A 15,715-nucleotide genomic window follows, 5' to 3' on the forward strand; every position below is an offset into this window, starting at 1 on the left:
ATTAGAGTAGGTAATAATTAAAAGTAGAAAAATCGGTGAATATCACTGAAAAAAGGAATAAATTGCTTTTAGATATTTTAAGGTGTAGATACTTTATAATTCTTTTTATATATTTTATCTCTTTATGAATAATTCGAGAATGTATGACGCTATAAGTTAAGTTGCTAGATAATTTAGAAAAACAAATTTTACAATTTCTCAAACTGTTAAAAACTTACAAATAATATGCAGCTAATAAGTTATATACATAATTTTAAGTGGTTGATTATGCATTGTTTATCGATACTTAAAATTTCAAAAAAATCATTCTGTCAGTAAACAATATCTCATTCGACTGTATAAACAATGTTTAATTTTAGTTTCGTAAAATATTTTTTAACTTAAATTAATGTAGCATACAAATTTATATGCATGATATATATATATATATATATATATATATATATATATATATATATCTTTATATGTGTCTTTATAATAATAATGTTAATTATAACATATTTATGTTAATATAACAATAACAATGTTTATTTTACATTGTAAGTTATTTTTGTATTATTCATACAATTTTATATAAAAAAACTTATAAAAATATTTGGGGTTGATAAATTTAATTTAGTTATCTTATTTTTTCAATAATAATACACGAAAAAAATGATTTTCTTGTACAAAAATATGAATTATGAATTTTAAATTAAAAAACAAAATTCTATATTTTACAGTAAATATGAATTTTGATATTGTAATTTTTTATTGATATTAAATAATTTGACGACCTTAAATGAACAATGATACTATAAAATCATATAAATTTTAAAAAATTCAAAAGAATGACTTATAAATATTAAATTTTAGTGGTTCATTCGTCCATATTCCAGAATCTAAACATGTGAATGACAGAGTGAACGATGGGTGCAACAGAGAAAGAAGATAGAATTAGACTTGGCAGTAAGTTTTTGTTAGGTGAGTCCCCACTCGTGCAAACTTTTCTTGCTCGGTTTCTTGGCACTCGGCGCGGTTTATGTAGTTCGATAAAAATTCCAGAGATTCTAGTTATTAGTGCTAGTATTCTAAGATAAGGCTCTTTTTTTATTGTTTTTCAATACTACTGATTCAGTAGTAATCAGCTTCAATTTGTGTATTACAGTTTTACAAATAAGAAAAATACGCGAGCGTGGTCGTTTTTGTTGACGGTTCGTCTCCGCCCGGAGAGCAACATCGCCCATCCTTTTTCAACTTTCCAGATCATCTAGTTTGTGTAAGTACAGTTGTAAATAGAGAAAGTCCGAACGGAGATTTGTAAGCTGCTTAATTAGCGTAATAATAACGTGGGTCTAGTTCGAGGAGACCTGGAAAAATTATTTTTAAAGATGTATACTAATTATATATAATCCTGCTCTAGCTTTGCATACAACTCAAATACTAATTAAATCTTTTTATTAGGGATCAGTGCATTTTTTGGCTTAGTTGTATTATTGTTGCTGTCGATTTTGTTTCTGTTGCTGCTAGTGATAACTCTCTTGGTGACGTTACATATTTATTATTTACTAAATTAATTATCTACAGATCACAAATTGTTTACCATTATTAATTGATCCAAAAGAAGTAGGTCTTCAAATTTACAAGAATAACAGATTTTTTCTTTAATCTTTAACAACCAAAATGTTTGACATGTATAATCATCACATTAACAATATCCTATTAAAATAATTATAATAATGAAAACTTTGACTCTTCTGATCAATATTCATTCAAACATTAAAGTTATAAAAACTATTGAAGCTCATTTACTTTATTATATTTGTTTGAATGTATGGGAATTAAAAAAGTATATCCTTTTAATTATGATTTAAAAAAATTAAAAATAAGAATATTATTTCATTTTAACAATTATGTTGTATGTTTGTAATATGTACTATCATGCTAATTATTTTACTTTTTTATTATTATATATTAAAATATGAAAATGTATGAATATATATTATTTTACAGAATTTTCTATAATTTAGGTAATTTTATGAATAAAATTTACCAAATAGAGTTGAACATATGTCGTTTTTAAATCATTAATTATTTTAAATATAAATAAAATATAAAAAATATTAAGTTAGATATTTGGTCTTTAAGATCATGAATCTTTAAGATATTTTGAAAAAGATTTGAATTCATAATAATTTATGGTTATGTATTTCAGAAAGAAGTTTTAAAAGACAATCATTCATTTTAATATTCTCAGTTAATTATGAGTAATTTTATATATTTACTCTTTTAATCTAAATTCTTTAATGTTTATTTCATTTTTTACAGCTGTGTACAATTTTGTTGACACAGATCTATATAATATTTTTAACAAATCAATTCTTTTAAACCTGTTTTCAATTTATTTCAATATACATATAAAATTTGAGCTATAGTTTTCTCACAATATTAACATATTAATAAAATGAATGTATAAAAATAAAATTATCTTTCTTATTACTTATAACATTTTATTAAATCTCAAACAACTATGTATTCAATATTTATTTTACAATCGTATTTTTAAATGATAATTCCTATATGACAGACATTCAAGAAGATAAAAATTATTTGATAAATAGGAAAAATATTTTTTTTAATAATAAATTTGAAATAATAAGTTTCTAAATTACATTAAAGAAATTAGTATTAAATGAAAATATCAATACTAACTTAAAATTAATTCTTGCTTATAACTCTAAAAGATGTATATCAAATTTTTTTAATTATAATGCTGTATTAAATTTGTTATAATCAATCTTATTGCTATAACCTGAGTAATTAAAAAAAATTTATGTACAAACAAAAAACACAAAGAATATTTATTAATATGTTTATAAGAGTTATTTATTTATTCTAATATTATATAATAACGTAAATAATATTCATTTATAAAGATAGGTATTTCGACTGTTTAAAAAATAGAAAATACATGATTATCATTTTCTCACATAACAGAATGGAGACAAAAGTTTTTGCTGATGTCTAAAACTTCGAAAATACTATTGTTTGTAACGTTGTAGGTGTTGTATAACGTTGTAGGCTTCACTTTCATCAACATCATTTTTAATATTTTCTGCTTAGTACTAATTGCAATTTACTGTATATGTTGCTTATCTCTTATTTTAATTATCATATATTTCTGCTTAAAAATAATTGATCTTTAAGCATTTAAAAAAATTTTTTAGCCGTTAATATAGATATTAATGTTGAACATAAACCCTTTTAATTATAATCACATTTTTTAATATGAAAATTCAATATTTATTATACTAATAATTAATAGTTCAGTTAATATAAGTTATCAGAGTGTTTTACTGCCCTAATAAAATTTTTTTTTTAATAGAAGTTAATAGAAGTTTTTTTTAGAGAGGTCAAGTTTTTGTCAAGTTTTTAATATAATAAGACATAAATGAATATTTTTTGTCATATTTACATTATATCACTTATAGCTATCTACAATTTAATATACTTATAATGTATTATCTTTTAATTAACTTAACTTAATTATTCAGAAATTTTTCTTTTTTAAATAACTTAATATATACTATTTCATTGATATATAATAGGATTATCTCATTGATAAATTGATAATATTCATTTGATCCAGTAATATCTTATCGATTATTATAACGATATTATTGTATCGAATTTATCGTAACAAATAGTTGAATATATTTAACTCTATATATAAGGAAGAAAAATATGTTTCACTTTATAATTAAATCAATATCATTTTTACTTACCGCGTAATAAACAATGATATCTTTTAATTTTTTCCTCTCTGTATTAACTTTCACTATCTATAAGCGATAAAGTTAAAATATTAATCTACACAAGGATAGTAACTAATGTTGGTACAAAAGCTCATTGTTGAATATATATTTGTAACTTAGAAGCTAATGAGATAAGAATGCTAATTATTAATTTTTCTATGAATAGGTATAATGAACAATGGTGGCGACAAGCAGCAACGTGTATGAGGAAATTGTGGGGTCACGGGGCAGCTGACCTCAGCCACCCCGGAATCTCTTAATGCACGCCATGCCACACAATCTAAATAATACCTCGGCTAATTCAGCCAACTCAGGCCAAAATTACCAGGCGTTCGGAAATCTGCAATCCTGCCATCGGCTTGAACAAGATGGATTCCAGCCTGAGGTAATACATTTTACGATTTTCTAATCACCAATTGTGACCAATATATCATTTGTATTGCCAAGCTTTCAAACTGCTTTAAGCAATGGATCAACATATATAGTGACCGATGCTTCATAGAAAATTGTATTTAGCTTCTTCAGCATTGGATTGCACGATTTTCATTTTTTTAAAGATTGTACAATTTTAGTTTTTCTAAATATTCTACATAAATAAGTTAGTCAATAATAGTATGTAATAAATGTAAAATTAATTAGAACGGCAATAAATTTGTAATTAATTTAGTATTGACGGTTTTGTATGATCATTCAAGTTTGAGTCATCCATGTTTATAAATTACGTCGTATTCCATAAATAATAATATTCAATAATAATCGAAAATTCATTTTTTGTTTAATAAAATAATTATTTAATCTGGAGAAGTTATCTAGATATCTGTAAAGTTAATTAATTGTGAATTTATTCTTATTTATTTTATTTGAAATCTCTAATAATTGTGTTTTTGTAAGAGAAATATATATACTTGTGCAATTATTAATAGATTAAAAAATGAAAGCTTAATATAATTATAGCAAATACTTTTTTAAAAATACACGTAAAATATGTAATCAATCTCTGTAATCACAACAAATACAAGAAATAAAATGTAAATTAATTTTTGCAGACTTAAATTATTTTTCCATACTAACAATTTTCAAGTTTCATTCACAAGTATTATTAACTAGAACTTTTTAGCACTTAATTAAGAAAACATTAATGTAATTGTTTTAACTATAGAATAGAATCTACTAAAAAAATGCAATAGTTTTTCATTGCCATAAAATTATGAAGAAGTATCTTTGACAATACAGAAGGAGCCAGTGGAGTTCGATAATAGGCATCTGCTGGGCGCTCCGGCGGAAGTGGAAAGCCTTGTATATAACATTAAAGAAGTTGCACAGCAGTTCCTATATCACTGGAAGAAGTTTCCAATTATACTACCGCCGGAACTATTTACGTGTACCGTACCTTCTGTTTCCATCGGCGATGACAGCCTCACACGAAAAAAACAACAACCATACCATTTAAGGGACATGTTTGTGGCTCCAAGTTTTGATGAACTCGACGCTGTTGCTGTAGATAGTAAGGGTGAATCTCGACGACTCACCAATAAACAACTAGAGAGCATCCGTGAGAGGGGGTTCGTATCAACTGCGATTTTTTTTAAATTTATGCTCGATTTATTAATAACAAAATTACATCATTTAAACTATGTGGCGATGGTTTTCTCATCATCATAAATGCTATAGGAACTCGAGCACTTAGTATTATTCATTGTGTCAAACAATTGTTTATCATACGCCTCTATTCGTATTCGAGTTTATTTAGCCAAATAATCATCGGCATAATAGTATGTTACAAATATTTAATTTAAATGAGATTGTAACTATTTAATTTCATATAATTCTGTCCTAACTTGAATAAAGTTATTTATTAAAATAATTTTTAAAATTAAATTGCTTCAAAAAATATTTTAGATAGAAAATTAATATAGAAAATTTTTTAATACTATTATAATAGGTCTGTTTAATATTTACTATTGTTGATGATAGTATATTGCTAATAATAGTATATTTACTTAAAATATATATATGTTTTAGTACACGAAAAATGTATATGGTATGTTTATTTCTACTTTTCATTATATTTTCTTATTCAAATGATAACGCAAATTCTATAAGATTATTATTAGTATATCATTACGAAAATTGCTTTATCAAAGAAATGGATCTTAAATATGCATGCCCGTTTCATCATTCATTAAATTCATTTTCTCATTTTTTTTCTTTATTAGTGTAATGTTACTTTCCTTCTCATACACATCTTTGTTTGATATAAAGGACTTTTATAATTTATTTTTATTAATTAATCTGTAATTTTCAATTTTATAAAGTATTTTATGTTTGTTAATGACATCAATTTTAAAAATATATAAATTTAGTTATGTTTTTTATACAAAAAATAAAAAAATGAAGAATAAACTTTAATAATGAATAATTTTTTAATTTTTTTATTTTTTATTATTATTATCATTAATATTATTATTATTATTATTATTATTAATATCACAGTTCATAGTACAGTCTCAGAAAACTAACATATAACAAATTTGCTATTTTCACATCTAAAATATAAAGCGAAGTAGGTTTAAAAATATTAAAAATTGTTGGATAGATAGATGGAGTTTTAAGTCTGATTTATTTATAACGATTTTTGGAAAGCTTGCACAAGGATAAGTACGGAAAGCCGAAGAAGCTGAATGCCACTCAATTGGAGAGCATTCGCAAATGCGGGTATGTCACGATATCATGAAACCAAAAAATTTACCCACAAATGCAAAATATATTCCCGATTTCAATAATACGTTTCCTTTTTTCTTTTTTTTGTGAACTTACATGAGATCAAATTTTTTATGGTCACATGCATATTTCTGACGTTGCATTTGGAAATTATGCCTATTCATATTTATGTGGATTGTCCTTATGAATATCTTTATCTATTTTATTCGTTTTTAAAATAATATACAATTTATTTATAATCGGACCTCATTTTGTTAAACGATTTACATTGGCTAATTGAACACTACTTTTGTAGTTTTACTTTGCGATTATTTAATATCAATCAATTTTATATCATGTACATTTTTAATATAGTTGTATAATTATTTAATTATAGGACAATCCGGTTGTAAATAAAATATTTAAGTATTATAATTTAATTGTAATTTCTAGCATGCTGTAATAAAGAGATGTAAATAACAATTTTTGAATTCTAGTCTTTATATTAAAGGTATAGGGTAACTAATATGCAGTAGCTTATTCAACAATTTTTTTATTTTATAATATTTTATTATTATCCAGGGTGTTATACCAATCGATGTTTTTTATTATGTATAAATATATTGTATTTGCATATGTAGTTGGTTTCTTATTCTTTTTTTTTTCATACACGCTATTTATGGTTTACAAGTGCAGCTATAGCTTGTTCATATTTATTTATTGATATATAATACATTTTAAAATTTATTTAAATTCAAGCATTAAGAATTTTCATATATTTGTATGTGGGAATATTGCACGTGCAGTGCATCATTAAAAAGTTTTGTACATACAAAAATACTGATCATTCGTTAAATTAAAAAAAAGTAAAATAATAATTTTAATTTGTCATAAACTATTAAAAATCTGTCAATGATAATGTAATCTATGGTAATAACTGACAGTACTCTAATAACGTTAAACAATAACTACCAACAAGCATCACGATCTTATAGTACACTCACTATTCATGAAATATAGTACGAATATATATGCAACTTATACTCAACGATAGTCGACATGAGATATCCGATAACGCTTTTAACATCACTCATAATCCTGGGTTCGTAGGGAGTTCGAAGTGGAATCGATCAATTTTGCCGGCCAGACTCATCGTTGGCGCCTGAGTGGATTGCTGCAGCGTGGTAGAGATCGACGTCGAGATGCCCTCCTTAAAGATCTCGCTCTGGCCACCCGGTTCCTGGTCGTCACAGCTAAGGGCAGACTCGTGTCTCATTGTTTCAGCGTGTCTGAGTCCCTCAAGGCCCTGTTCATCGGTGTCCTCAGATTGCTTGGTAAGCTCAAAGCGAAAGTGCCATCTTAAATTGTATACTACTTTGAGCCTTTTAAATTAATTTGTATTAAACTGTTTTACATTTTATAATAGACTGGTTAGTTTATTTTCATTGCTCGAGATATTTATGTTGATGTTCATTACATCATACTATAACTGCTTTTATGTAAATAGTATCAATGAAATCAGTTAATTCTATTAATAAAAATATTGATTCATTCAACGAATTTTCATTTTTCATCAAGATCAACAGTATATTTCAGCCTAAACAATAATTAATGTAGTTTGGAACACATTTATAATAATAGTACATCTAATATGTTTGAATAAACTGTATGTTTTTAAGAAACGGCTTAACTAGTAATTAATTTAAAAATATTATTAATGTTAATTAATATTTAATTGTATTATTATACGATCAATATTATTTATTATGTTTAAACTTTGGAAAATATAAAATTATTGATTAAAAATATTCAAAAGATATTTGCATTTTTAAAAGAAAATAAACAGATGTAGGAATATCAATATTTTTAATTAAATTTTAAAAATGTAATTTTAAAATCAATTAATCATTATTTATTATATAGCATACATATATAATATATGAATATGTAATTATTTTTATTAATTGCTTATTATTTGTTTAAAATTCAAATATCTTAAAAACTATTTAATAAATTTAATAAATTGAATAGAATGTAGATCTGTCACTGAATTTTAATAATGAAAATTGAGTGGGTTAACATATTGCCACTTAAAAACTTGACTGATAATATATAAATTTCTAAATTATTTAATGAGATAAGTGATTGAACAATTGAATTAATCAATTCTCCAATCTTGCATCATATTCTTTTGTATTTTGGTTTTATTCAGATATCATAATTGGAATGCCATCTCTTCAAGCACAGAATTTAGATGCCAAAATTCGTGAAGAACGCTGCAGATATCTCGTAGCAGAATTGATTTGCAAAGTAAGTTTTTTCGTAAACCTTTATTTTAAAAACAAAAATGCAAATTTTTTTCAAATATAAACTAATATAAAACATTGAATGTAAAATTTATTAACAAATGTAAATTTATCGAATGCTTCAGCCTGAGTACGAGGATTCATTAGAGTTGTTGTGTGGTTTCGTACGTCGTCAGTTACAGCGAGCAACGATGGAGAAATTCGAAGTAGAACGCGAGTCGCAAATGCTTCCAGTGCCGGTGCCATTCGTCTTTGGTACACCGGGTGGTGCAGCAGTAGATCTACGGCTCTTCAGTCGTGACATCATTAAGAAGGCGTTGCCTTCACTCCTAACGATACTAGAGAGAGAGACTCGTGGCTGGTTTCTTCATTTTCGCGAAAAACTTATTTCGGAGCTTCGAGCACAGAAGAAGACAGACGAAGAGATCGAGAGAGTAAGCATCAGAAGCCGACTCAAAGCTCAATCGCTGGGTCAGTTTTTAGAATTGTAATTTCATCTTCCTGCAGGAAGTAAATGAGGCCGTGATGCACGAATATTTACAACGTGTATACACTTCGATTTTGTCGCATCCCAACATACTCGCCCTCGGTGAGGGCATATCTCATCTATTAGTTCAACAAGCACAGTCAGTGGTATTGATGCATCGTGCAGTAGAGAATGTGCAACGGAAGTTGGCACGCACGAAGCAGGTACTGCGTGAGCGCATTGAACGCGAGCATCCGGTGCTGTCACGCATAGGACCATGGATGCGGGACCAAATGCGCGAGGCCGAAGCCAATTTTATCGAAGAGTGTGAATGGAGTGCTCACGAAGAGGCCCTTATGCTTTGCGGAAAGCAAAACCTTCAGCAGACACTATATTTTCTTAATCGTGACTTAACTTTTATGAGAGAGGTGAATTATATCATGTTTCATATAGTCAAAATGTAGTTAAAGGAATAAATTCTCCATATCTATCATAATATTTGATAATATATACATTGTATCTATTATGATTATATTATTATTTACATAGTAGAATAAAAATGTTTCTTATTTTTACAATAAAAACTTTAAATTAATGAACCTTAATTTTTAATTTTATAGATCCTGTGATTGTTTTATATACATTTTTATTGTTAACTTTACTTAGCGAGAGCCAGTACTTCTAAAGGAGTTAAGAAAAGTCAAAATGCCAACAAGAAATTTCCAGTGGCCTACGCACATTTGGCTACCTAGAAATTGGATTGTTAGTCGTAGTTTTCAAGGTCAATCGGAAATTATTCCAACGGTATTAAGTAGTACACCGACGTCGATTACCACACCACGCTCTGATCCAAGTCAACCTGTTTTTTTAGTTGAACGAGAAATCATTCATACAACAACCACAAGGTAATTTCTTGAACAATTTTTTCAATTTTAATAATTATTTATATATATACATATAATTATTATATCATTACAATTAAAATGATATAAATTATAATCATAATAATTTGAATAAAATGTTCATTGTTGTTTGTAGATGGCCTATGTGGCGATGGATAAATTACGTATCACGCACTTGGTGTTGGACATGGAACGCAATGTTTTTATTTGGAGTAGCGTTACCTTGGTGTAGTCCGGTTTCTTTACGAGCTCTTCTCCTGATTCGACCCTTTACCCCAGACTTCGAGTTAAGTCAAATCAATGGCACACTATTTCCACGCAAGTCTTCCCAAACTCCCACACTTTATTCTCGACTGACTACACTTTGGAGGCATATAAGTAAAAGTCGAACTCATTTTGAGACAGAACCCGATACAGGTTTATATTAATTTATTCATAAGTCATAGTTTATAAAGAAATGTTGTGTTTTTGTTTAATTATTATTAATGATTTTTAAAAATATTTTTAAATTTAAAAACAAATCTTTTCATTATAATTAGAATATTATGAATTTAATTTCATTTTTTCATACGCATTAAAGTTTTTTTCATCTATTAAATTAACAGTTATTTTTTCAGGATTTATTGGAAAAGGAATGACAAGACATATAAATAGATTATGGAATTATGGAGCAAAAGGTCTTCTTGGCACATTAGTTATACTCTTTCTTTTCCCAGTAGCATGCCTTTTAATAAGTTTTACATCACTTTTTATTGCAGTTACTGCATTTATATGGTTAGTATAAATGTTGTTTCTAAATAAATTTTTTCTAGATTAATAATAATTCTAATAATAACATTTTATAGGATGCCAATAGTTACCTTAATACTTCACGCTTTCATGGCTCTTATTATGGATCTGGACAGTCCAGAAAATAATCGAAATCGCTACTTAGTCGTAATAGAAGCTTTAATTTGGAATATTTGCCTACAAGGATGTATACAACCTATTGCGGCCTTATTTGTTTCAGCTCTCCTCTGCCCACTTATTTCATTTGTGATATTAACAAGTAATTATTTTATATAACTAAAATAGTATATTATCTTAAGGTTATAAAATATAAAATATTCTTTATAGCCACAAATTTTAATCTACTACACATATTACTTAATTTATAGTTAATCATAATAATAAAAATATATTTATTATAATTAATTTTACATAACTAATTTACATTACAATTTGCGCTACTTGCTAGCTGTAGTACTATACTTTATTATTTAGATCAGAGTTAAAAATTAAAGTTTCGGATGAATAGTAATATTCTTACAATGATGATATTATCAAACTGACCTTAGAAAAATTATTGTACTCCGTCTACAATCGATAATACTACTGGTTGTAAAACAGTTGGTTGCTTTCTTCATCATTTTTTGATTTTCAATTTTCAGATATTTTAATTGAATATCTCCTTATACTGATATTAATACTTTTGTATCCTAAGGAAAAATAATATAAAACTTTTACAGCTTAATAATGTTTAATTAATTTCAGGCTTTTAAAAATGTTTAAGATATCAGATTTTTATTAATTAAATTAAATTTAAAAAAGTAAATATCTATTTACTACAACTTTCAATTTTATTTGTAGTTGCTATCATACGTTATTGGGTGAGAGTATTATGGGACACTACCTTGTTTCACTTAGTTATAAAAAGCCGAGGACGTATTCCTGCAAGCAACAGTTTTGTTGTAAAAAGAATAGCTGGACCAGGATTAGCGTCTGATTATTATTATCAGGTAGCCAAAAAATACTAAAATATTTATATATATATATACATTTACAATTAACATTATTATTAATATTGCTTTGATAGATTAAACCAGAACAGGCACTGGCTGCGTTTGAAGCAAAATTGGAGCTTGATGAATTACTGGCGTATCAACAGGAAATGGAAAGGCTCATTACCCAACCTCAGAGAGACTTTACTCAATTTATTGAAGCATGCTTTGGTCCATTTGCAGCAACTCTCGAAAAGACAAAGGAGCCTTACAAATCTTTGGAAAAAGAAGCTAGAGATTTAGTTGCTGCACTTCATGAGAAATTAGATAGACGCAAGAAGGATTTGCAGACTGGTTTAGGAGTAGCTGTTAGAACTAAAATTAAACTTACGACATTTGACTTGAAGGTTAACTATACTTCAATTTTTTTCTATGAATGTTGCTTATTTGAAGATTATTGTGAAATAAATATTTTTGGTCTAATTATTTATTGACGATATTATTGTTAATTTATAATAATTTTTTTTTAATTAATTCTTAGTTTAACTTATATTAATAATTCATTATTATAAATGTCATTTGAATACCTCTAGCATTTATAAAAACTATTAATAGAAGTTCATAAACTCATAATAAAAATTGCATCAGCCAAAATAAAGAGGTAATTTCATTGTAGATAGTTATTCAGCAAGGTGCATTAATGCTGGAACGACTATATCCAAGTCATGTGTTTGCAAGATTATATTCATCGGAGGAGGACTTCTGGGAAAACAAAGGTCTGGGTGTAGCGGATTGGGCAGGCCTTGCTGGACTTATGTACTCTGACATCTTTAGCCTTGACTTCTTGCAGCCTCTTGATGACGCCGACACTAAATTCAAACTTGAACCTCATGGAGCCATTGATCTCACTCGATATACTGACATGATTCATAATACAGAACTTGGAGTTGGCGTCAATGGCCCTGACCTGCTTGGAGCGGTTTATGCACCTCGCGGCAACATTCAAGTACACAGCCCGTACCTTGCTGTCTCAGTTTTCAATCCGCGCGTTAAACCCCCCAGCAACAGTAGAAAATCGGACAAGCACAAGTAAATTACTTTCATTTGTTATCTGCTATTTATATATACATAATTTTTCGCACATTGTTATTACTATATAATACAATTTATATATTTATAAAAAATGTTATATGACTCAGTGATACAATGGGTCTGCTGATGTCCACGCGGATTGGTCAGCACATGATAATGAGCAATAATAGCGGTGGCGTGTACATCAACAGCCGTTGGCAGCCTTGGAAGCGATTAATACGTCCTTATAGTGCAGAAAAACTACTTATTCCCCTACCGATACCCCACCCGGCTCACATTGCAGTAACGATACATAACCGCGATTCTGAAGATCCTATACCTCTCGATTCAGAAATTTGTCAGAACATACTTAAGGCTATTGAAGAGTCACCTGATGAAATGCCTTTGGAAAGCGTTATTGTCAGCAGATATCGAGGAGGAGACTCTAGTTTTGATTCTGTTGCCTCTCAATCATCAGTATCAATCGAGGCTGCCTTCAACAAGGTCTTAATTTTCTTTTTTTTAAACTTAATCAAACAATCTATTCATGAATTCCAGCTAGATTTATTAATTAAAATCATGATAACAATAAGATCGACCATTTATATCTGAATTTTAATAAATCTTTTTCTTATTCCCTAAACTATTGAAGATATAATTTAATTTTTTTAATGAGTTTTAATAATGGTTTATTAACTTTCAATTAGGAAACTATATTTGATTTATAAAATTAAAATTAAATTAATAAAATGTATTTAATTATTTCATGTATTATCTAAATAATATAAAAGATATATATGTAAATATTCATATTTTCCACATACTTGTAATTAAGTCAATAAAACTTATTTGAAAAATAGGAGAATACTTATTAAATGTATAACATTTTAGATTGAAGAAGTACAGAAGCAACAAGAAGTAGATACACCGGATGAAAAAGAAATTGAAACGTATCATTGGACGCTGTCAAACTGGAGTGGTGGAATGGCCAGGCGAAGAAATTCTGGGTCGATTAAAGTAGATCTTGCGTCTCCAGAGGACGTGACGCTGGATACAGATAGCACACGAGTTATGTTCAGTACATATGGAACTACAGTATAGTTTCATAAGCTTTTACTTTTACTAGAGCATTTCGATATGCACAGCCTCGCATTGAATCTCTTAGTTTTAAATTTGCATGCAACATTTTCCAATAATCTTCAGTATTATACAACGCAGTTACTTGCAACGAATGAATTTTAAGTTTCACTTGCATTTTATATTTTATTATTGATTATATTTTATGTAAAAAAGAAATTCGAATTATTTGCTATCTACAAATATCAATCTTAATTGAAACAACTGAAATATCAGCTATTCCTTGTTTGATATCTGAAGACTTTAATTCCTATTTTTTCATTTTTTTTTTTATATAGCTTTATTAAAAACCGTATATTTTCGGATTTAAAGATTTTTTTGAAAAATTTTAAATAAGTACATAATTTAAAATAATCCATATATTGAACATCAGAGATACTAAATAATATTATTGAAGCAAATGTATAATGAATTTTGACTAATTATTCTTGAAAGTTAACTTTTTACATTGCATGAAATGTACTAATATATAATTGTAAATAGATTTGTGTATAATTGCATATAAGAAAAGGCAATTCAATAATTGTTAATCTATATATAAATAAAATTACTTGTTAATGATATTGTACCAATGTGTCAATAAGTCGTAAATTTTTAATGATTAAAACTGCTCTCTGTATTTGGTACACTTAATTGATTAATATAAGCAAATAAATGTTAAATTTTCAATTGAAGATTGTAACTAATATTAATCCCATTTCGAAACTTTACCATTGTTTAAAATTTATATATTTAACTTGTAAAATTAGAGATCCTAAGATTATATAATGGCAAATCCAGTTCTTGCTATGTCTCATTTAAATTATAAATGAAATAATATAATAGCACATAATCTGCTAATATAAAATTGTATTCTTAATATTAAATGTTTTATTATATACTAAATATCGTACTAAATATTCCGGTTATTGCATTTATATATAACTTCCATACTTAAATAATCCACATGAAAATAAAATCAATATTCAAACTGAGGAAAAAATTACTTACTTGAATTAGTTTATTTTAATATTGCTTCTAAAAAAATAAAAGTGCTAATAAAAATTAATAAAGCCTTAATCATACATTCTTTTTAAGTTAAATATTTTTATTTTGTTATTTAGCAGTACTGATAGATAAAAAAAATATACTTTTTAGAAATATTTACTTTAAAGGGTAATTACTTAAGATACTCTAATTTTATAAAATTCAAGTATTTTAGAGAAATTTTATGAGTATAACGAGCTGCATTCGTAAAATTATAAATGTAAGATTAAACTATCCGTATAAATACATATTTTTACGATTACTTAATATTGCTCAATTTTATCATAATAAATATCGACGAGATAAATGACTTTCTTTATCTAAAATGATTTATCTACCTCTTTAAATTGTATCTCTTTCATTTTCAAGCATATTTTGAAACGGTTTTGTTTAAATTGTTACAATTTATATAGAACAGGCTGTATATGTCTTTAATTGTATTTAAATATATATTTATACATAAAACCAAATATTATAGAAAAATAATAAAATTTTCATTCTATTCCTCTTTGCTATATTAATTAAAGTTTTAAACAAATAAATTAGTGAAGTT

General features: G+C 26.8%; 1 protein-coding gene across 1 annotated transcript; it reads left to right on the forward strand.

Annotated features, from left to right (window-relative positions):
• Positions 1-3,965: 3,965 nt before the first annotated feature.
• Positions 3,966-14,354, forward strand: LOC105366455 (uncharacterized). Its single transcript, XM_011504903.1, has 16 exons — positions 3,966-4,179; positions 5,028-5,356; positions 6,438-6,509; positions 7,605-7,828; positions 8,707-8,804; positions 8,926-9,234; positions 9,308-9,694; positions 9,933-10,171; positions 10,305-10,585; positions 10,786-10,942; positions 11,014-11,216; positions 11,798-11,946; positions 12,024-12,335; positions 12,605-13,017; positions 13,128-13,503; positions 13,891-14,354. The coding sequence occupies exons 1-16, from the start codon at positions 4,054-4,056 to the stop codon at positions 14,098-14,100; spliced, it is 3,885 nt and encodes a 1,294-aa protein (XP_011503205.1). The 5' UTR covers positions 3,966-4,053; the 3' UTR covers positions 14,101-14,354.
• Positions 14,355-15,715: the final 1,361 nt, after the last annotated feature.

Source organism: Ceratosolen solmsi, unplaced genomic scaffold (genome assembly GCF_000503995.2).
Source record: "Ceratosolen solmsi marchali unplaced genomic scaffold, CerSol_1.0 scaffold4, whole genome shotgun sequence".
Taxonomy (NCBI): domain Eukaryota; kingdom Metazoa; phylum Arthropoda; class Insecta; order Hymenoptera; family Agaonidae; genus Ceratosolen; species Ceratosolen solmsi.

Excerpts from the sequence above, each read along its gene's own strand:
- LOC105366455 (XM_011504903.1), top strand. The coding sequence starts at position 4,054 with ATGCACGCCATGCCACACAATCTAAATAATACCTCGGCTAATTCAGCC. Across the intron at positions 6,510-7,604 it reads GAGAGCATTCGCAAATGCGG|GGAGTTCGAAGTGGAATCGA; the intron begins GTATGTCACGAT and ends CTGGGTTCGTAG. Across the intron at positions 11,217-11,797 it reads TTCATTTGTGATATTAACAA|TTGCTATCATACGTTATTGG; the intron begins GTAATTATTTTA and ends TTTTATTTGTAG.